The 20,218-nt window shown below is 49.4% G+C and overlaps 2 protein-coding genes across 17 annotated transcripts; both read right to left on the bottom strand.

The window, feature by feature from the left end:
- Positions 1–3,092: 3,092 nt before the first annotated feature.
- Tnnt1 (troponin T1, slow skeletal type) lies at positions 3,093–13,452 on the bottom strand. 14 transcript variants are annotated; one of them, NM_134388.2, is made up of 14 exons: positions 13,408–13,452; positions 11,668–11,710; positions 11,540–11,553; positions 11,093–11,116; positions 10,861–10,893; positions 9,767–9,788; positions 7,722–7,785; positions 7,357–7,473; positions 6,946–7,023; positions 6,390–6,503; positions 5,760–5,869; positions 5,016–5,106; positions 4,875–4,915; positions 3,093–3,240 (listed from the first exon to the last, which is right to left on the bottom strand). In NM_134388.2, exons 2-14 carry the CDS (start codon positions 11,697–11,699, stop codon positions 3,195–3,197), a joined length of 786 nt encoding a protein of 261 aa, NP_599215.2. In that variant the 5' UTR covers positions 11,700–11,710; positions 13,408–13,452; the 3' UTR covers positions 3,093–3,194. The 14 variants fall into 14 exon arrangements, with proteins under 14 accessions (NP_599215.2, NP_001264189.1, NP_001264191.1 ...); NM_001277260.1 differs by having other exon boundaries at positions 9,767–9,785; NM_001277262.2 differs by lacking the exon at positions 10,861–10,893.
- Positions 13,453–16,231: 2,779 nt separating this feature from the next.
- Positions 16,232–19,916, bottom strand: Tnni3 (troponin I3, cardiac type). 3 transcript variants are annotated; one of them, NM_017144.2, is made up of 8 exons: positions 19,802–19,916; positions 19,529–19,541; positions 19,273–19,359; positions 18,820–18,861; positions 18,396–18,527; positions 17,870–17,959; positions 17,227–17,403; positions 16,232–16,379 (listed from the first exon to the last, which is right to left on the bottom strand). In NM_017144.2, the coding sequence occupies exons 1-8, from the start codon at positions 19,810–19,812 to the stop codon at positions 16,296–16,298; spliced, it is 636 nt and encodes a 211-aa protein (NP_058840.1). In that variant the 5' UTR covers positions 19,813–19,916; the 3' UTR covers positions 16,232–16,295. The 3 variants fall into 3 exon arrangements, with proteins under 3 accessions (NP_058840.1, XP_063138991.1, XP_038959527.1); XM_063282921.1 differs by having other exon boundaries at positions 19,656–19,915; XM_039103599.2 differs by lacking the exons at positions 19,273–19,359; positions 19,529–19,541; positions 19,802–19,916 and adding an exon at positions 18,967–19,185.
- Between the last annotated feature and the right edge of the window lie 302 nt (positions 19,917–20,218).

Below are 20,218 nucleotides of genomic sequence, written 5' to 3'. Positions count from 1 at the left end.
TCCTGGTCCTGAGTTCCAGGACAATCATAGCCACACAGAGAAACCCTCTCGAAAAACCAAGAAGCAAAGAAAAAACTGCTTAAAGGAGGGCATGCCCCTTGGGAATGCTGGGAATCTGGGTAGAATAGCCGGATAGGTTACTGTGGCATGATGGGAAATGTAGTGTACTTTGTAAAGCGACTACCCAAAGGCGCATGGGAAATGATGGCGGATAGCGGATCCCGAGAGATACAGAAATAAAATTTGCATAATTTTTATGATTTGTTTTGAGATAGGATGGTCCTCGAACTCACTAATAATGCCCTTGAACTTCTGATCTTCCTGTCTCCATCTCCTATAGCTGGGATTACAGGAGTTTAGTTTTTTTTGTGGGTGGTTATTTTTGTTTTGAGGCAGGGTCTCACTACATAGCCCTGCCTGGCTTGAAACTCGTTATGTAGACCAGAATGGCCTCGAACTCACAAAACTCCGCCTCCTCCTTGCCTCTCGAGTGATGGAATTAAAGGAGTACCAACATGCCGGACTTGTTTTAGTTTTGAAACTGCCCCAACCCGTCGACTATAAATAAACTCGATTTGTTTTCTTTGAGCACCCCTAAGGTAGTCCTAACGACTCTGAGCCCGAGAGAAGGCAGTAAAAAGTATTTCGAATGAATGAATGGGCTCCCTATGGTATCAGGAAAATCAAGGGACCACGGGAAATTGAGTTCTCAAATAAGATTAAAGCCTGTCACCGCCAAACTCCTCTTATAACGTTGCGATAAAGTTCCCGTGCCAAGTTCAAGGAAATCAGATAACATGGGGCAAGCTGGGAAATGTAGTCTCAAGGCCACGCCTGAAAAGGGTTCAGCTCCAGACTTCCAAATATGTCTCAGAACCCAAGGTACCTAAGAAGTCAGTTTCCAGATCAAGAAAAAGCCTACGTTTTCTAGTGGTAATAATTCCCTGAGCATACTAGAAAGAGGACTCCCACACATAACCAAAACGGCCATATACAGCCTACCTAGGGCTGCAAAGTACACTAGGAATTATACACTCCTACACTCAGATTGTATCATGCTCTCCTGGCATGCAGGGATTTTGTAATCTAAAATGTGATGTTCCACTAGGTTTGAAAGTTTTACAATAGACCCAACAGATAAGCATACCTAATAAACACCTAATAAAAATAATGTGATCTTTCACATAATTTTCCCCAAAAGTCCATTTTCAAAAAGGATAAAAATCATTTTGAGACAGGAACAGTCGAGCAGAAACCTGTCAAAATTGGTATAGGGAAAACAAACGTTTTTCCTAAGGGACACTAACGCAGACCATCCACTCCACAATCCTTGGATTTATGCAGAGAAATAAGCCATAAAACCTCCAGGGCCTGGGAAACAATGATGATAAGTCCAAAAGGGTAATCCCATGATTTTTGAGATATGAGATACCTGAACCCTACCCTACACGCACACACGCACGCACACACGCACGCACGCATGCACGCATGCACGAATCCTTCTTCCCCAAGGCAAGAAGTCAGATATTTCCATCTTTGGGACCCACAAGGAAGGAGAGCACTGACTCCACAAACTGTCTCCGGTTTCCACTCACTGACCACGGCATTCGTGCACACCCTACTAAGACACACACTAATAGACGTGTTTGTTTGTTTTTTTAATATACCACTTCATAAAATAATCCACAAAGTAAGGCTACACCAGTGCACAGACAAGAGGTAAGACTATTTTTAGCCAGATTTGGTCTGGTTACTGTCCCGCCTCTCAAATTCTGGGATTCTATGCATGCTCCTACACACACCTTGAATGTGTTGTTTAAAACTGTCCTTGGAAGAGTTACTTACCTTATAAAAACATTTTAAGTCTAAGAGGCAATTGATTCTTCAGGGACACCTATGGCTGGCCTGTCTGTGTGACTATCATTACACTGGGTCTCCAAATGCCCATGACGAGAAGCATATCTTGAGATTACTCGTGTCCCACTTCCAACTAAGGAACAGAAAGAAACTCACTCCCGAAATGTAGTCCATACACTGCCATTAGAGGAGAGGATTTCATCCCAACCCCCAAAATCAGGTCACTTTTAAAAATGATTTATTAGGAATTTATGTTTGTCTTCACATACATGCAGGTACACAAGTACACCACTAGAGGGCATTGCATCTCCTGTAGATGGAGTTACAGGCTATTGTGGGCTGTCTGACATAAGTGCTGGGAATTGAGCTTGGGTCCTCTAGAAGAGCAGCAAAACTCTTAACTGTTGAGCCATCTCTCCTGCTCCAGAAGAACATCTTTTTGTTAATTATTACATTCATTTGCACATGTATGCTTATGTATGACAACACACATGGAGGTCAGAGGATAACTTGCAGAAGTTACTTCTTCCGTCCACATGAGTCCTGGAGATCTAACCCAACCCAGGTCATAGGGCGTGGCAGGATACACATTTACCTGCTGGGCTATGTCCTGGGTCCTAGAATCACATCTTATAGATCTATTCCTCTATCGACCCTGATCATTATTTTTGAAGAGGGGAGGGTGTTCGTTGGTTGTTTGTTAAAATGGGGTTTCTTGGTGTAGCCCTTGCTGCCTTGGAACTCACTCTGCAGACAAGGCTGGCCTCACACTCATGAAGATCTGCCTGCCTCTGTCTCCCAAGTGCTGGGTTTAAAGGTGTGAATACCGGGGTTGGGGATTTAGCTCAGTGGTAGCCCTGGGTTCGGTCCCCAGCTCCGAAAAAAAGAAAAAAAAAAAGAAAAAAAGAAAGGTGTGAATACCACCTGTATTGTCATTATTTTTTGAGACAGGATCTCATATAGCCCAGGGTGGTTTTGAACTCCCTCTGTAGCCAAGGGATGACCTTGAAATCCCTACCCTCCTGTCTCCAGCTCCCAAATGTTGGGATTACAGTTACTCACCATCATATCTAGTTTAAGCAGAACTGGAGATTTAACTCAAGGTGTCATGAGTGCCAGACAAACTGTACTCCCAGCCATGCGCTCAAAATCTCGTTAATGACAGTGGGTGACTCTCCCAGGCAATATGGAGATGTCAGTCAACCCACACAGCCAGACACATAATAACAACCCTGAAGAACTTGAACAGATGCCAGGGGACCCTTTATTTTGAGTTACAGATGGGACACACTCTGGTGGCTCCTGGGCTCCACACAATGGGACATGTCCTGGCAGTCTCACTTCCAGCGGCCTCCAACTCGACCCTTCCCAGCCCCCTTTCGGCTGTGGGAGAAGAAGGTGGTGTCAGGAAGAGGTTCTGAGCCTCCAAGATAAGCTTAACACAGCATCTTTAAAATTCAGGAAGTCCACCAAATACCCACCCCCACTCAGAGGAAGTCAGGAGCAGAGGCCAGCAGTGCAGTACTGGGCACTGAGTCAGGGCCTCTCCCATGCTAAGTAAGTACTCCACCACTGAGCCACAAACCAGGCCTCCTCGCTGGGGGATTCTGGGCAGGGGCTTTACCTCTGAGCCACACCCTTAGTCCCTCACTGGGGATTCTAGATCTACCACTGAGCCACAACCCGGCTGAGTGCAGCTCTCTCAGATAATGCCCGGTAAGTGGTTGGTGGTCAGGTGGGAGTTGACTTTCATGGGTTAGTTCACAGAGAACTCATGCAAACTTATAAGGGGTAAAAGAAGGGTTAGCTAGAGGTCGTGACATGCAATGGGGCTCAGGGAGGCTGGAAGAGTACAGAAAAGGCTAGAAAAAGAAACAGACTGAGCAGAAAGCATCGAAAAGCCTGGGCATGGTGGAACACATCAGTGATCTCAGCCCTGGAGGATGAAGCAGGAGGTTTAGGAAATGTTTGAGGACAATCTGGGCTATATAGCAAGAAAAAAAAATATATATATGGACTACAAGGAAGAAAGAAGAAACCAAGTCTTCCAAGACATCCTCTGAGTACACTCCATATGTTGTGGTGCACAAATGCCTGTAACTTAGCTCCAATGGATCCAAACCTTCTAGTTTCTGTGGGCACACACATATGCATACTTATACACACACACACACACACACACACACGCAGTCACACACACATACCCATACACAAACACGCATACAGATGCACACACATGTGTGCTTGCAAACATGTGATGCAAATATGGTGTAAAATAATAGATACTCAGAAAGAAAGGAGCTGGAGGGAGACTGAAACCTAAGAGCTGATAAGGAAAGCAAGAGGTTGTAGTGTAAGTCAATAATCCCAACATTCCTAAGGCCAAATCCAGAGGATCAGTAGTTCAAGGCCAGCCTCAGCTACCTAGTGATCTAGGCTACGTGAAACCTTGCCTTAGAAATAAATAAACAGGGGCTGGAGAGATGACTCAGTGGTTAAGAGCACTGACTGCTCTTCCAGAGGTCCTGAGTTCAATTCCCAGCAGCCACATAGTGGCTCCCAACCATCTGTAATGAGATCTGATGCCTTCTTCTGATGTGTCTGAAGACATTTACAATGTACTTACATGTAATAAATAAATAAATCTTTTAAAAATAAATAAATAAATAAACAAACAAACAAACAAAACAGCCAGGAATGGTAAGTCACGTCTACCATCCCAGCGTGCCACTGATTTACTTACATGTTCAAAGCCAGCCTGGGCTACACAGTGAGTTCCAGGCTAGCCTGAACTACCAAGTAAGACTTTGTCTTGAAATAATAAACAAATTAAACAGACAAAAAAGACAATAAATAAACCCACAAGAACAGATAAAGATAGGATATCTCGGGAAGCAAGGCAGGAGAGTCCAAAGGGGCAGCTGAAGGAGGGAGGGAGGGAAGGAGGGAGAGTGGGAGAGAGGGAAGGATGGTGGGAACAGAAGGGTTCGTATGTAGAGGTTAGGAGTGGCACTTACAATTTCTGGGCATGACTGATGCGGTTGTACAGCACATTGATCTGTGGAGCAGGAAACCAGGCTAGGTAGACACCCAGGCAGGGACCCGCCTGCAACACCTCTCACCCAGCCTGGGCCCCAACAGAGGCAGGTAGATCTCACCTCATATTTCTGTTGCTTCAATTTCTCCATCAGGTCAAATTTCTCCGATTCCAGCTGGTGGATCCATTCTGACAGCTCCTGGGCCTTCTCCCTGGCAGGTGGAGAAGGACCAGGATGCAGCGAGATCCAGCCTGTGTTCTAGGTCCAGAGAGGTTGAAACACCTACCCCAGGCCAAGTCTCTTTGGGTTTGGTAGAGTTGCTGCACTCTTGCTAAGATTGCAGGCTGAAGGTTTTAAAATGTGTGGCCACATTTCTGAAACGGAAGTTCCCAAACGGAAGTCTCCCAACGAAGAGAGAAGGATGTAATGGCTTTGAGACCCAGAATGAAAGCCGTTTGGCTATTACTTACATATTTAATGTGTGTGTGTGTGTGTGTGTGTGTGTGTGTGTGTGTGTGTGTGTGTGTGTGTGTGTGTGTGTAGTTTGGGTTCCTGGGACAAGATCTCATGTAAACTAAGCCTGGTCTCCAACTCCATATACAGCAGACGATGACTTTGAACTTCTGATCCTCCTGTCTCCTCCCTGAATGCTGCAATTCCGCCTAAATTCTGGAGGGGGCACTGTGGATACCAGACACTAAAGGCCACGCCAGCTACAGGGCAGCTAGTATCTGAGCGACATTTTAAACACAGAAGACAACAGTAGACCAGAAAAGTAGTGCCAATTGCCTGAAGTAACACAGCACCAAGGTTCAGACCCAGAGTAGCGCCCGTTGAAGCCTTGTGAGAGCCTCTGCGACCTACCGGAGCTGGTCCTCCCCCATGTAGTCGATGTTCAAGGGCTTTTTCCTCTCAGACAGGATCCTGAGTTTCATCTCCCGACCAGTCTGTCGCTTCCCACGCTTCTGTTCTGCCTGGAGGGGGAGGAATCGCAAACCAAGAGTGGAACCTGGAGGCTAAATCCACTCAGTGTCCTTCAATCAAGGTCAGTGCCTCCACCAGATGCAAGGAGTCTAGCCTCAGTCCTCCTCCCTCAGATTTAGAACTCCAGACTACTGCCCTCCTCCCTCCAGCCTCAGCCCTCCTCCCTTAGACCCAGGGGTCCAGCCTCCAGCTCTCCTTTAGTCCCAGAGCCCTAGGCTCCAGCCCCTCCCGACTCAGACCCAGAAATTCAAGTTCCATGCCTCCTCCCTCAAATGTAGGAATACAGGCCCCAGTCTTCTTCCCTAACACCCAGGCACCACCAGAAGGACATCGTGAACAGAAGAGGGACAGAGACAATGAGCAGGGTGTCTCCCTCACCTACTTTGTCATGTTATCTACAGTGACAGCTGCGCCTGAATGAAGTCCAGGCTTAGTCCCCCTCCTCAGGACCAACACTTTGAAGTTTCCCTTCCCTACTTGTAAATGCAGACTTCCACAGGCTAGACTCACCTTGACCAGGTAGCCCCCAAAATGAGCCCCCATGTTGGACAGAACCTTCTTCTTTTTGGCGTCATCCTCTGCTCTCTTCTTTGCCTCCTCCTCCTCCTTCCGCATCTTCTCCTCCTGTGAGAACAAAGGGGTTCACTCCATGAGGCCCTACAGACCTGAAGGAGGAAGATCTTAGTCTGGGTAGTTGATGGTTCAGCTCCACAATGAGTGAAGTTTGAGCCATGGAGGGGTCCATACCTTAACTTGGTATACAGTTCAGGCTAGCCCCAAATTTCACAGAAATCCTCCTGCCTCAGTGTCTCCAGTGCTGGGATAGTAGGTCTGAGCCCATCCCACCCAGCAAAGCTCAGTCTTTGTGCTATGGTTTGAGCCTCTTAATCCAGCCATGCCTGAAGTTGGATCAGCAGTAGAGTTTTTTTTTTTTTATTATTTATATGCACTGTTTGCCCTTCCGATAGGAAAATCTTTATGCTACGTGCTACAGGGACTTTCTGAGAACCACAGAGAGTATCATGGGAAATAAAGTATTCTTCTATACGGAAAGACAGACACCTACCGCCAGCTTGGCCTGGCGTTCTCGCTCCTTTTCTGTTCTGAAGCGCTGTTGCTCAGCTCTCTCTGCGCGACGCCTCTCCTGTGAGTATTAGGGGGAAGATTGAGGCAGGGGAGGGGGGGTTGTTGGAGGCTATCCCCTCCCACAAGTTATCCCTCCACCAGTAGGCAACAAACAAAATAAGTATAGTTTCTTTCGTTTAATTTTATTTTTCTGAGATAGTCTAATATAGCCTAGGCTGGCCTCGAACTCATGGCAATCTTCCTGTCTCGGCCTCCAAAATGTACGCCTGGCAGAAATATGTACTGGAGTGCAGTCACCCAATGTCCCCACTGTTTCTCCCAGAGACCCCAAAGCACTACGTGGGGGGAGGGAAGAGATGATGTACTGGAGGACCCGGCCCTCCCAGCTCACAATACGGTCTTTTAGCGCAATGAGTTCCTCCTCTTCCTTTTTCCGCTGCTCAAAGTGCACATCGATGAGCGTCTGCAGCTCCAGTAAGTCTTTCTCCATGCGCTTCCGGTGAATGTCCTGCAGAGGGAGCCCGTGAGGCCGCCGGACAGGGCCCTAGAGCCTGCCCTATCCCAGCCCCAGGTGACGATTGACAGCCAGCTGAGATGGCGTCCAGCAGATGTCAGCAAAGCATTCCTTGCTAACAACAGGACACTGGGGGTAAATCCAGGCTTTTCAAGAAGGGAACAAAGATGGGCACTTGTCAGAATGGCTTCAAGGCGCCAAAGATCCTGCAGCTGCGTCGGGGTAGGACATCTGTCACTTACATCAAAGTCCACACGCTCCCCTTCTGGAATCTTCGGAGGAATCAAAGGAGGAACCACAGGACGGCTGTGTCAATAGAAATGGAAAGCAGTCATCAACAGGCTGGTCTCCCTCACCTGCCTCCCCACGCACTGTTCAAAATGACAGCCGCTCCCTGAGTCTGTGTGGAAACCAGTCAGGAAAATACCGTTTGAATACTTTGTTTTGTCTGTTTCGACATACTTGTAAAAACTGTCGGGGCTCAGTGACACAAATCTGTCATCCTAGCTGCTAAGAAGTCTGAGGCAAGTTCAAGGCCTGCCTAGTCTAGAGAGAATCTAAGGCCATCCCTGGAAGCTTATGAGACACTGCCTCAATATCAAAGTAATAACAGGGCTGGGGATGAGATTCAGGGGTAGAACCGCTGCCAAGAATCCCCCAGTGAGGGCCTGGGGGCGTGGCTCAGTGGTAGAGCACTTGACTAGAATCCCTAATGAGGAGCTGGGAGTATGACTCCGGGCTACAGCCCCTGCCTAAAGTTTCCCAGTGAAGGGCTTGGATGTGACTCAGTGGTAAAGTACTGGCCTAGACTCCCCCAGTGAGGGACTTGAGAGTGTGACTAAAGATAGAATACTTGTCTTGAACATATGAGGCCTTATACTGAATCCTCTGCATAAAAAAGCAGGCAGGGATGGCTCAGCAGACAAAAGCCCACATGCCAAGCCTGGTGATCGGAGTTCCATTCCCTGAAAGCCACAAGGTGGAAAGAGGGAACGGACCCCTGCGAATCGTCCTCTGAACTGAACACTGGCACCATGCACACACCTCTGCTCACACACTCACACGCAAAATAAATAATAAACGTCTTAAAGTTTAAAAGTACAGCTTCTTTTTTCTTTTGCACACGCTCTGAGATACTTCGCTTTCTTTTTAGCCCTTTTATTTTATGTGTATGTATGCGGCTTTGCCTGCTGCCTATGTAACATGTGGATGGCCGGGTGCCCTCAGAGACCAGAAGAGGGCATTGGATCCTCTGGAGCTTGAGTTACAGGTGTTTGTGAGCCGCCACGTGGATACTGGGAACTGAACTCACGTCCTCTGGAAGAGCAGCAGCCAGTGGAGCCACCTCTCCAGGCCTGAAAATTTTATTTCAAGGGTAAGGCTGGGGCCCAGGGCTCACACATACTAAAGTCCATAAACTTTAGATTGATGCTCTTTCAGTAACTTACAGTTACCCAGTTGCTTTGACGCTGTGCAGCTGTAACAAGAAAAATGTCTGCGCACTCAGAACACCTACAGTTTCTTTTAATAGCTCGGATTTAAGATCAGCAAAGCCCACAGATGCTGAACTTGAAATTACCAAGACTACCTGTTCTGAGGATGCAGTAATACCTTGCTGGCGAACACTCTTTCCCAAGAACCTAGTTAACAGAAACTTCCTGAATAATTCATGTGCCAGTACATTCCACCCCTTGGCAGGGCTCATCCACTTGGTGACTTTTGGTGTCAGTCCCAGAAGTCCTTGAAAACTGCCCTCACTCCCTCCATCCCTTCCCCAGTAGCTCTCAAACCTGGAACCTTGCTAATTGCATTCCTTTCTCCAAGGGTCTCTAAGCCCTGACCCTAACATCAGCACCCCAAGCCTCCTCTTAGCTCAACTAGTTTCCACACCCTGCACTGGCCTCCCTGTCTTAACCATATGCTAACAATGACCTGGTTCTGCATCCAGACTGGGTTTTATATGTAACCACTAACTTTGCGTGTAAGAAATGGCTTTCCTTGCCAACAATGTACCTCCTTCAACTAGCAAGGTCTTTATCGATAGGATCCAGGTTATCACCTCCCTCAGAATGCCTTCCTTGGCTGGCCCTAGGCAGACACAGAGCCCCCTTACATGGTGTTCTAGATCCTGTTTCACAATACAAGAATGTCCTGAACTTCCTGCCTTAAGAATTAAGCTTAGCTGTTTCAAGTCCTCATTTCTCTGCCTTTTGGGTGCCCTGTCTCTCTTGGTGGGGGAGCACAGGAGGACAGGCTTGTAACCCACACCCACCCTGTAGCACCTCACCTGGGTTTGGGGCGCTCTTCTTCTGGTGGCAATAGGGGAATACAAAAAGATAATTAGTGAGAGTTGAGTAGAGAGAGGCTTGGCACCCCTAAGAGGAAATCCAGGGTCATCCGAGAGCCCAGGGCTGGGGGAAGTACATTAGGAGAGGAAAGGGAAGTTGAAGTGGACAAAAGGGGGGAAGAGGGTCACTCGCATCAGATATACATTCTCCACTGGTGTGGGGACACCCGTCCCAGACCTCTGAAAGCCCAAAGGACCAAACTACTGGACCACCTACAATTACATCTATCCTTGTCTCCTGCCCCCCCCCATCCTACCCAGCAATGGAGTGGACCCATTGCTTCTCTTTATTCAGGGAACCCAGACCTCTGTCCCCAGCCTCCTGTCCCCTAGGACACAGACCCCCTCTCTTTTTACTAAAGTAAAAAGTATTCTAAAATTCCTCAACTCACGCCTGTGATCTTAGCATTTGGGAGGCTGAGGCAGGAGAGTTGCTCTGAGTTCAAGGCCAACCTAGGATATGTATCGAATTTCAGGCCAGCTTAAACTACAGGTGGAGACTGTCTCAAAAACAAAAAAACCAAATGAATAACAAACTGAGCGTGGTGGTGAACACCTGTAATCCCAGCACTCAAGAGACTGAGGCAGGAAGGTTGCTGCAAGTTTGAGGTCGGCCTAGGCTACCTGAGAGCCTGTCTCAAATACAAACAAAACATTATGTAAGATTAAAAAGTTCGGGCCCCAACCTTCGAATGTATATAGCGGAGAAATATAACATACAGGGTCAGGGGCTAAAAGGAGAGTAGATGGGGCACCTCTCCACCAACACTCAACTTTTCTCGTAAGCATTTTTCCAAGATTGGAAAGAAGGCTTGCATACCACTCCCTTTAAGGAAGGGAAAAGGGTTAAAAACACGCAAGGCAATTTCCCTTCACGGCCACCAGAGGACGCAGGGCCCTAGGGGCTTAAAGGATTAGGCTGGGCCCAGACCGGTTATCCAGGAGCTAATGGGGATGGTGGATTGTGGACCTGATGATGTCGGGGTCCCCAGACACCCCGAATCAATCCCAGGAAGCGAAGAAGCTATGGTTACCTCGCTCTGCCACCGGCTCCGGCTCCTCGGGGGCTGGGAGGGGGAGGAGGAGAAGCGAGGATTGGGAAGGAGGTGCAGGGAGAGGCAGCCAGCCACACAGGAGCATAAAGGGGTGGGAAGAGAAGCAAGATGCTGTTAAAGAGTGGACCCAGGATCCTCCAGCCCAACACATCGTTCTTCACCCACCCCCACCCCAAGACCTACAAAGAGACCTGTGGGATTCAAGCCTTACCTTCTTCCTCCACTGCTTCCTCATCTAGAAGGAGTGAGGACACACAAAGAAAACGTTAGGAACTCTGGAGCATCAAATATGTACCAGGGACTCAGAGATTAGCCTCAACTCTCCCCACTCAGACCCAGGAGATCAGGTCTCAGCCCTCCTCCCTCAGACCTGAGAGTTTAGGCCTCAGCCCTCTTCCCTCAGACCTGGGGTCCAAGCCCTAGTCCTGGGTAGAAAACTGGGTTAACAAGATGACCTTCTGTGCCCCAGATGCAAATGTACCAGGGGAGCATTTCCAGTTGTTGCCAGAGGTTTTCCGTGCAGCTTTAAGACATCTCACCCCTACCCCTACACCAAAGTGGGGCTGGACTGCTCCATGAGCCAGCCTCCTCCTGCTTCCTCCAAGCCAGGACTCCAGGGGGTTACCCTACCCCTTAGGCCAGCCCACTCCCCACTCACCTTCTGCCTGTTCCCTAGAGACATGGACAGGGAGAGAGGAGGGAAGAGAGGACAGTTAGACACCTTGGGATAGAATGATCTCTTCCCGTTGCAAGCCCCCAACACCCCCTCCAGACTGCATCTCTCACTCCTCATATTCTTGTTCTTCGGTGTCTGACATCCTGGAGTAACCTGCAGACCAGAGAGAAGAGGCTGAGTGAGATAGGTCCCCAAGGAAGAGGGCTGGGCCTGAACTCCTGAGTCTGAGGGAGGGGTGATGGGGTCCGGGCACCCAGCCCAGACCATGGAGGCCAGGCCCGAGTTCTATACTGAGCTGCCTACCCTGCCTCCTTACCACAGCTGTCTTCTTTTGTCTTGTGACAGGTCCATGAGAACCTGATCCCAGGAGGGATTAGGAGATACTGGAAAGGGGACAGGATTTGAAGACAATAGCTGTCCCACCCCTAGTGCTATTTTGGGGGAATGTCACAGACAGAGAAACAGAGGACATTTCCCAATAAGGAGTTGGAGAAGTGGGGCTCCCCCCACCCCCAACACCCACTGCTACCACAGCCCCTTCGTTTGCCTAGGATTCCTCCCATCATGCCTCTCCCCTTTCCCGTACATTCTGCAAAAGGATGGATGTATCAAAAGCAGCTACTTCTTGAGCCCCTAAAAACAGAAGCTCCCTCCTCCAAACTCTGCTTCTGTAGGCCTAAAAGTCTCCAGGTTGAGATCTTTAAAGCTCAATACCCACAGGATCTGAGATCCAAATCCTATGCCCCTGTTAAGGTGAGACCAAGAAATCTTCGAGACTCTAGATTGGGTGCCCAATTCATAATAGAACATGTCTGGGCACTTATATTCTAAGTCCTGAAGGATTGGGTCTGGGGGAGGGGCGGGGGTTGGAGGGTGGTGTTGAGATAGGGTCTCATATAACCCAAGCTATCCTTGAACTCACTATGTGGCCAAGGATAACTATGAATCCCTGATTCTTCTGCCTCCCAGAACATCAGATTACAGCCTGCACCTGTCTGGTCCCCAGGTGTAAGATCCTCAAATAAAACCTGACAACCAAACTCAGAGGTTCCTTTCAGGACACTCTGACTATCGGTGCCACTGTTCCCAATAGTCCTTCCTTCCTTCCTTCCTTCCTTCCTTCCTTCCTTCCTTCCTTTTCTTCTCTTTTCTTTTTTCTTTCTTTCCTTTTTTAATTCTAAAACAGGACCTTGTTGTTTCTCAGCCTGGCCTTGAACTCAAAATCCTCTGCCTCAATCTATTGAGCACTGGGACTTCTGGCCTGTATCACTGAGATCTCAGGCCCTGAGCCTCTAGATTCCCAGTCCCTCCCCAGTTCCCCCTACCTCATACTTCCCAAAGCCTAATTCATGGGAGTATCTGCCCTTCTGCAATTTCCCCAGCCTCTGAAACCCCCACAGTTTTGGTTGGTTTTGTTTTAAGACAGTATTACTATGTAGCCCTGACTAGTGAGAATTATCTTTGTAAACCAGGCTAGACTTGAATTCATAGAAATCCACATGCCTGTGCCTTCAGAATGCTTCCTCCACAATGTTAAGAAGAGCACCCCCAGATTATGTAACCCCCAGATTCCACCCCTCCACCCTTGCCATTCCAAGTCTTCCCGAAGGCTCAGACTTAGCTGGGTTGTTGCTGCCTACAATCTCAACCCTCGGGAGGCAGAAGGATTACAAACTTAAGGCCAGCCTGGGCTAGAGAATGAGACTCTGTCTCAAAGGGGCAGGAGGAGAAGGAGGAAGAGGAGGAAGAGGAAGAGGAAGAGGAAGAGGAAGAGGAGATTCTGTCCCCACTGTTACACCTGGTTCCCACTCCCCAAAGATATCAGTGTGAAGAACTCAGAGCCCGGTTACCTAAGGCTGGGTCCACAGATGCTGTAGAGGGAGTCTGAGGCTTCTGAGGACAATGACGCACCCCCTAGGTTTATAGCTAGATGCTGGGCCCCGCCCCAGGCTGAGGAGGGGGGCAAGGATTCCGATGTTCAGACCATCCCCCATGCTCAGAGTCCTGCTCTGCCTACTCTGGCTCCATCCAGTTTTAGGGTCCAACACCTGTCATCTGCTTCAAGATCCCTGTCGGATTTCCATCAGCAAACACCCTAAGGTCCAGGCTATGTCAGGCCACCCCTCAAGCTCTCTTAGAGTACCCAACAATACCCAGTGCTTTGGAGTTCCCAAGATTGGAAACTGTAGAGGAAAAGGGGGCTTAATGACAAAAGGAGGGGGTGTCTTAATCGAGGCTTCCTACTTCTACCTCTGTGTGGCTTTTCTCAAACTTCTCTTATGGCCTCTGTCCTTGGCCTCCATCTGTATATTCCGTGCCTTTTTTCCCTCTATTCCTCCTTCTCTCCCCTCTCCACCCCCACTCCTTTGTCCACCACCAGAATTCCACCATGGTGACAACAGGCAGCTAAAGCTGGGAAGCAGGTGTGGGGAGGAGGGAGGGGATGGGGTGTCAGGCTAGAGAGCCCTCACCCTCCCAGCCCCTCCTCTTTCCAACTGACACAGATCTTTTTTAGTATCCTCCCACCACCAACCCCCACTCCCAGTCAAGCCATGACCTTGAACTCTAGGGAAGGCAGTGCCTGCCAGGGAAGGCAAGCTTCCTTGCCCCTTCTGTGCCTCATGCTCTGCATTTGTTTCTGTGGTTGTGCGGGCTTTCTCTTCCCCTCTTAGGTTTGGACTCTTTTTTATCCCCCCCCCCCAGTGTGTGTGTGTGTGTGTGTGTGTGTGTGTGTGTGTGTGTGTGTGTGTTTTCATCTGTCAGTCTGTCTGTCTGTCTGTCTGTCTTCCGAACTGCTGTGAAATTCTGCATAGTTTTTGTTTTCTTTTGTTGGGACTGGGGGTAAAATATTTGAAATGAAAGTCGTCCCACAGAGCAGGTCCCATGCAGCCCACACAGGCCTAGAACTCATTATGTAACTATGGATGACCTTGAACTCCTGATCCTCCAGCCTCCACCTTCCATTCGTGAGATTAACACAATTTCTCGGTGGTTTTGTCCTTGTGTTTCTGGTGGAATGTCTGTATATTCATCTAAACTGTTTCCATATCACTTGGGCTCTGCCTCTCTGTGTCTGGGCCATATATATGTTTCTCTCAATCCTTCTGCATCTCTCTCTCTCTCTCTCTCTCTCTCTCTCTCTCTCTCACACACACACACACACACACACACACACACACACACACACACACACACCTTCTCTTTCTCATTCTGTAGGGGGATTTGTGGTTATTGGTCCGGTGGTTGGTTGGTTAGTTGGTTGGTTTTTGTTTGAGTTTGGTTTTCGGGCTTTTGAGACAGGATTTCACAATGGCTGTCCTGTAATCCCATATGTAGACCAGCCTAGCCTCAAACTCACAGAGATCCAGCTGCCTCTGCCTCCTGAGTGCTGGGATCAAAAGTGTGTACCATCATACCTGGCTAACTTTTCTTTCTTTCTTTTTTTTTCTTTTTTCTTTTTTTTGGAGCTGGGGACCGAACCCAGGGCCTTGTGCTTGCTAGGCAAGCGCTCTACCACTGAGCTAAATCCCCAACCCCCTGGCTAACTTTTCTATTTCTGTCTCTTACAGGATCTCCATCATCGGTCTGCCTCACTGTGAATATATCTGTGTTTCTATTTTTCTTTTCTTGGCACTCTAAAAATTATTTTTAATAAAAAATTGTAATATATATAGATAGTTGCTTGTTGAGCAGAAGCCAGAAGAGGACATAAGGATCTCTTGGCACTAGAGTTACAGATATTTTTGAGCTGATTTGTGGGTGTTGGGAATCAAACCTGGATCCTCTAGGGGAAAAAGAAGTTTTACTCTTAACCCCAGAGTCAGCTCTGGGGGCGTCTTGCACATCTTTCTTGGGTTTGGCATGTTCTATTGAAAAGCTCTCAGGGAGAACTTTCCCTCGGGATGGAGACCCTCCAACTCCAAAGACCAGACCGAGACACCACAGGATGCAATCAGCAAGAGGATTTGGTTTATTGTCGGGATACACAGGCACAGGCACCTGCGGGCGCTTCAGTCACTCGGGGGACTGGCGCGCCCCACGGAACCAAGGATGGGCTTTTATAGGATTTTGGGGAGCAGAGGCAAGCATACAGAAGCAGATGCATGGTTACAGGGATATAATTGGTGGATTTTAATATGGCAAGGGTTTAGCCCGGGGGCAAGTTTCCTAGCTACCTTCCAGAAACATAACGGCTGACTCGGCCCCCCAAGGGTTCAGCCCGGGGGCAAGTTTCTTAGCTACCTTCGTGAAACATAAGGCTGACTCGGCCCCCCAAGAGTTTAGCCCGGGGGCAAGTTTCTTAGCTACCTTCTTGGAACATAACGGCTGACTCGGGCCCCCCACCAGGGTGTGGGACCTCTCCCGGGGCTTTTCTCATTGTCAGGTGCTCAACGGCAGTCCTCCTGTTGCCAGGCCTTCAACCAAACACATCTTGTTTGGCAGCCGCTGTGTACTCAGTGTTCTAACCTTTCTCTGAACCAGTCATCTTAAATATAGCCTTGCAAAATGGCGTTACTGCTGCTAAGCTGGGGTCTTTCACTATGCCTTCTGTACAAGAGACTAGCTCATGTGAGAAATTTGCCTGTGACTACACCCCATGTGGCTCTGGGAGACATCAACCCTCATTTGCCCCCACCCTTCTCAAATGCCTCAGGGTATCAGACACATAGTCACTTCCAGTTTAAAGAAATTTATTCCTCAGAGATGCCCTTCAGAGCACAGTGTGAGAGCCATGGGCTCAGCCCTCAAACTTTTTCTTTCGGCCTTCCATTCCACTTAGTGCATCGATATTCTTGCGCCAGTCTCCCACCTCCCGGTTTTCCTGGAGGTAGAAGGTCAGAGGTTAACAATTCTTTCTGGTCTTTATACCCTGAACGTTTTCTGTCTGTCTTCTAGTTTCCTAGGCCATTCTGTGCCGGAAGCCTATCTAAGAATCTGGTTCTAGAATGCTTCCTGTCTCCTCAGACAACCTGGCAAACTCCCTGTAATACTTCCCAACTTCCCGTGTACCTCCAGTCACCCCTAAGCACTTCCAGTCTCCCCCATGCACTTCTTGTACCCCCATGTATTTCTTGTCCCCTCATGTACATCCAGTCTTCCCCATGCACTTCCTGTCTTTCCCATGTACTTCCTGTCTCCCCATGCACTTCCTGTCTTCACTATGAGTTTCTTGTCTCCCACATGCACCTCTATTCTCCCCTATGCACCTCTACTCAGCCCCTGCACTCCCTGCCTCCCTCACTCATCTCCAGTCTTTCTCATGAATGTCTGTCTTCCAGATGCACCTCTAGTCCCGCCCATGCACTTCCTGTCTCCCTCTTGTACTTCCTGTTTCCCCTTGCATCTCCAGTCACCCCCATGCACCTGCAGTCTTCCCAAGTGCTTCCAGTTTCCCTCCTGTACTCTCCTCAAGCACCTCCACTCACCCCCATACACTTCCTGTCTCCTCCAAGCACTTCTTGTCTCCCTCATGCACCTCCAGTCTCTTTGCACTTCCTGCCCCTTGCTACTTCTTCTCTCCCTAATGAACTGTCCTCCCTTCTGAGTTCTTGAGTTCCCTTTATCCGTAGCTTCTCACTAGAACCCCAAATGTGTCTGCTCTCTGTCTGGACCTTATGGCCACTCAGACCTTCCCAAGCATCTTCCTTCTTACCCTAGCCCACACTCACCTTCTCAATGTCCTCCTTCTTCACCTGCTTGAGGTGGGCCCTCAGGTCCAAGGATTCCTTGGCCCGGGTCCCCAGTAGTGCCTGCATCATGGCATCTGCTGAGATTCTCACTCTTCGGAGAGTGGGCCGCTTAAACTTGCCACGCAGGTCATAGATCTTCTGGGTCAGATCTGCAATCTGGGAACCACCATATGGGGCAAGGAGACCGCGTCTTCCCTCTGCTTCCTCCCTACCCATAGCTTCTAACAAACAATTCCCCCTTATCCCTATCTTGCTCTCAGTATCTAAGCTTCCTCCTCTCTTCCAGCTCTGACTCCAGATTAAAGGCTCCAATCTGCAACTTTGTGCTCTTCCTGATACTCCGAGTCCCATCAATCAAAGCCTCTAACACGACCTGGCCCAATGATGTGCAGATCATTATTCCCAGAGCCCAACTCAGTGCTCAGTTTCTACAGACCGATTTAAGCCACCCAGGTTCTACCTTGCACGTGTTGTCTCTCTGTGGGAACAGCTGCCTTTGCCACTGCCTGCCTTCTGCTTAGAGTTGTCTAAAGTACACACAGACATAGCCCTCAGTCTGAAGCTACAGTCCTGGACATCTCGGTCTACAGTGAAGGTGCTCAGACTTCCCCAGGCTTCCCACCTCAGTGATGTTCTTGGTGACTTTTGCTTCCACGTCGTATCTCTCTTCATCCACTTTGTCCACACGAGCGTGAAGCTGCCGGCATAGGTCCTGGTGAAGGAATGCATGGGCGTTGAGAGGAAGGCTGGAGACTCAGGTCTCTGATCTGAGAAAGGAGACCTCCCGGTCTGAGGAAGGAGGCCTAGGCTCTGGACCCCTGAGTTTGAGAGAGGAGTGCTGGGGTCTGGACTCCTGAGTCTGAAGAAGGAGGGGGTGAAAGGAAGCTGACACTGGAATCCGCACTCTAGGGAACTTAAAAAAAAAAATGGCCAGGAGCCAAGAATTCTGAGACTTAGCAGACAAAGGCAGGAAAAATACACTGGATTTTGAATTGTAAGACTGAATGTATAGCTTGGCATAAGGATTGCAGATCCTGAGCAGAACTGGGGATGGTTCTTGTGCTCCTGATACCCAAGAGATGCCAGGGCCGAGATGAGAAACATCGGGACCCAGGCTCATCAGGAATTCCTGCTTGGTAAACTGATACCTGAAGCTCTTCAAAGCCCAGCCCATCCAACACCAAGGGCTGGCAACGCGTGCTCAGAACGCGGCCCTTCTCTCCACGTCGCTCCTCTGCCTCACGCTCCATCTCCTGCTTCGCAATCTGCAGCATCAGAGTCTGCGGAATGGTGGGAGCCGAAAACAGGGTCCCCGAAAGTATAAGAATAACAAATTTCCCTCTATCTCGCTATCTTCCAGAGAGACAGAATATCCAAACATCCAAGTTTGTGTCTTTTATTAAAAAAAAAAAACCTTCCCCGTTTCTGTGTTCTGTGCACGCGCACGTGTGTGTGTGTGTGTGTGTGTGTGTGTGTGTGTGTGTGTGTGTAGGGGGACTGACGCACTCCGAAACGAAACCACTCCCCAAAAGCTCCGCCCACCAAGGCCCACCCCTCCGAGCTCTTCATCACCTTCAACTGAAGTTTTCTGGAGGCGGAGATCTTAGACTTTTTCTGCCAGGGTGATAGGGAGAAAGGTCAGTGAGAGGTCCCAAAGTGGACATTGGGCGGGGCTGCAAGGCACCACCACCCACTCAAGTGCATAACCATTCGGCTCACCCATTCTTCAACCAGAATGCTGAGTCCACTGGAAGCCACGTCCTTCGGTCCCATCCACCAATCTTTGTCTCTGACTAGAGCTACACACTGCCTATCTATCCACTGCTAATCACCGTGCTCACGCCTATGCCTTGCTGTAGGCAGAGGAGTTTCTCCCACAGGCAGCTGTCACCAACCCCAACCTGTACCTCTTTGAAATTCTGCCCCACCCATCGGGCTCCACCCCTTTCCAAGGCCTTGGTGCCGCCCCTGGGGTCCCAGAGGATTCTGAACCCAGAAGTACCGTCCTCTAGGACCCCTCCCCACCTTGGCATGTGGCTCGGTGGCATAGGCTCGGTAGTTGGCCGAGGAGCGACGTCGGACAGGAGCAGGCGCCGGCTGGGGTTCCCCAGCCTGAAATTGAAGCAGGCTACATTACTACCCCAACCCTCCCATCCAGTCCTTCCCGGATTCCTCACCTCTAGCTGCAGATTCCCCTGCCCATCGGTCCCCAGTCCTCTCCCTGCAGCACCCTCTCTGGGCCACGGGTTCCCTACCCCACTTCTTAGGTCACAGTGCTCACCGCATCGCTGCTCCTGAAGGGAGAGAAACCGTGAAGATAGAATCATTGACAGCAGTCCTCCTGAACAAGGTTGGGGCTACCTTTTCTACTCCCTTAGACCCCAGGAGTCTGATTCCCGAATTCTTACCTCATTTCTACAGAAATCCAACCACCCTTGCCTCCTACCATCTCAGGACAAGAATTCAACCTAGTTGCACCCTCACAAGGACCCTGAAGGCTGACTGCACCGTGTTCCTTGGGGTCTCCAGTTCAAGGTTACCAAGGTTCACATACTCATCCGCCATGCTGATCTCCAGAGGTAGAGAATGGGATTGCAGATTCCTGGAGGGTCTTAGAAGGGTGTCCCTGGTGACCTTGGAGGGTTGGGTCCCCTCTGTGCTGCTCAAGCCTCACTGAGGACACTGAGATAAGGGGCGAGGACAAAGACTAAATATACTGCTGTCTCCTCCCCTTCCCAGGATGAGCGATAACAGGGTGTGAGGGGAGCCGTGTGCAAAGCTCCAGTTAGACCAACCAAGGTGCCCGGATCTACACCCCTCCTCCTTTTGACTCTGGGCCCCAGCTCCCTTCTCCTTTAGACTCAGGAAAACCCAGTAGCAAGGTCCCTCTTCTCTCAAATCCAAGAGTCCAGACTTCAGTTTCCTGTGTAGATTACCCAAAAATCCAGGCCTTCCTTCTTTCCTCACATGT

This window comes from Rattus norvegicus, chromosome 1 (assembly GCF_036323735.1).
Source record: "Rattus norvegicus strain BN/NHsdMcwi chromosome 1, GRCr8, whole genome shotgun sequence".
NCBI lineage: Eukaryota > Metazoa > Chordata > Mammalia > Rodentia > Muridae > Rattus > Rattus norvegicus.
The sequence above is the reverse complement of the archived record's forward strand: the minus strand, read 5'-3'. Positions and strand labels throughout refer to the sequence as shown.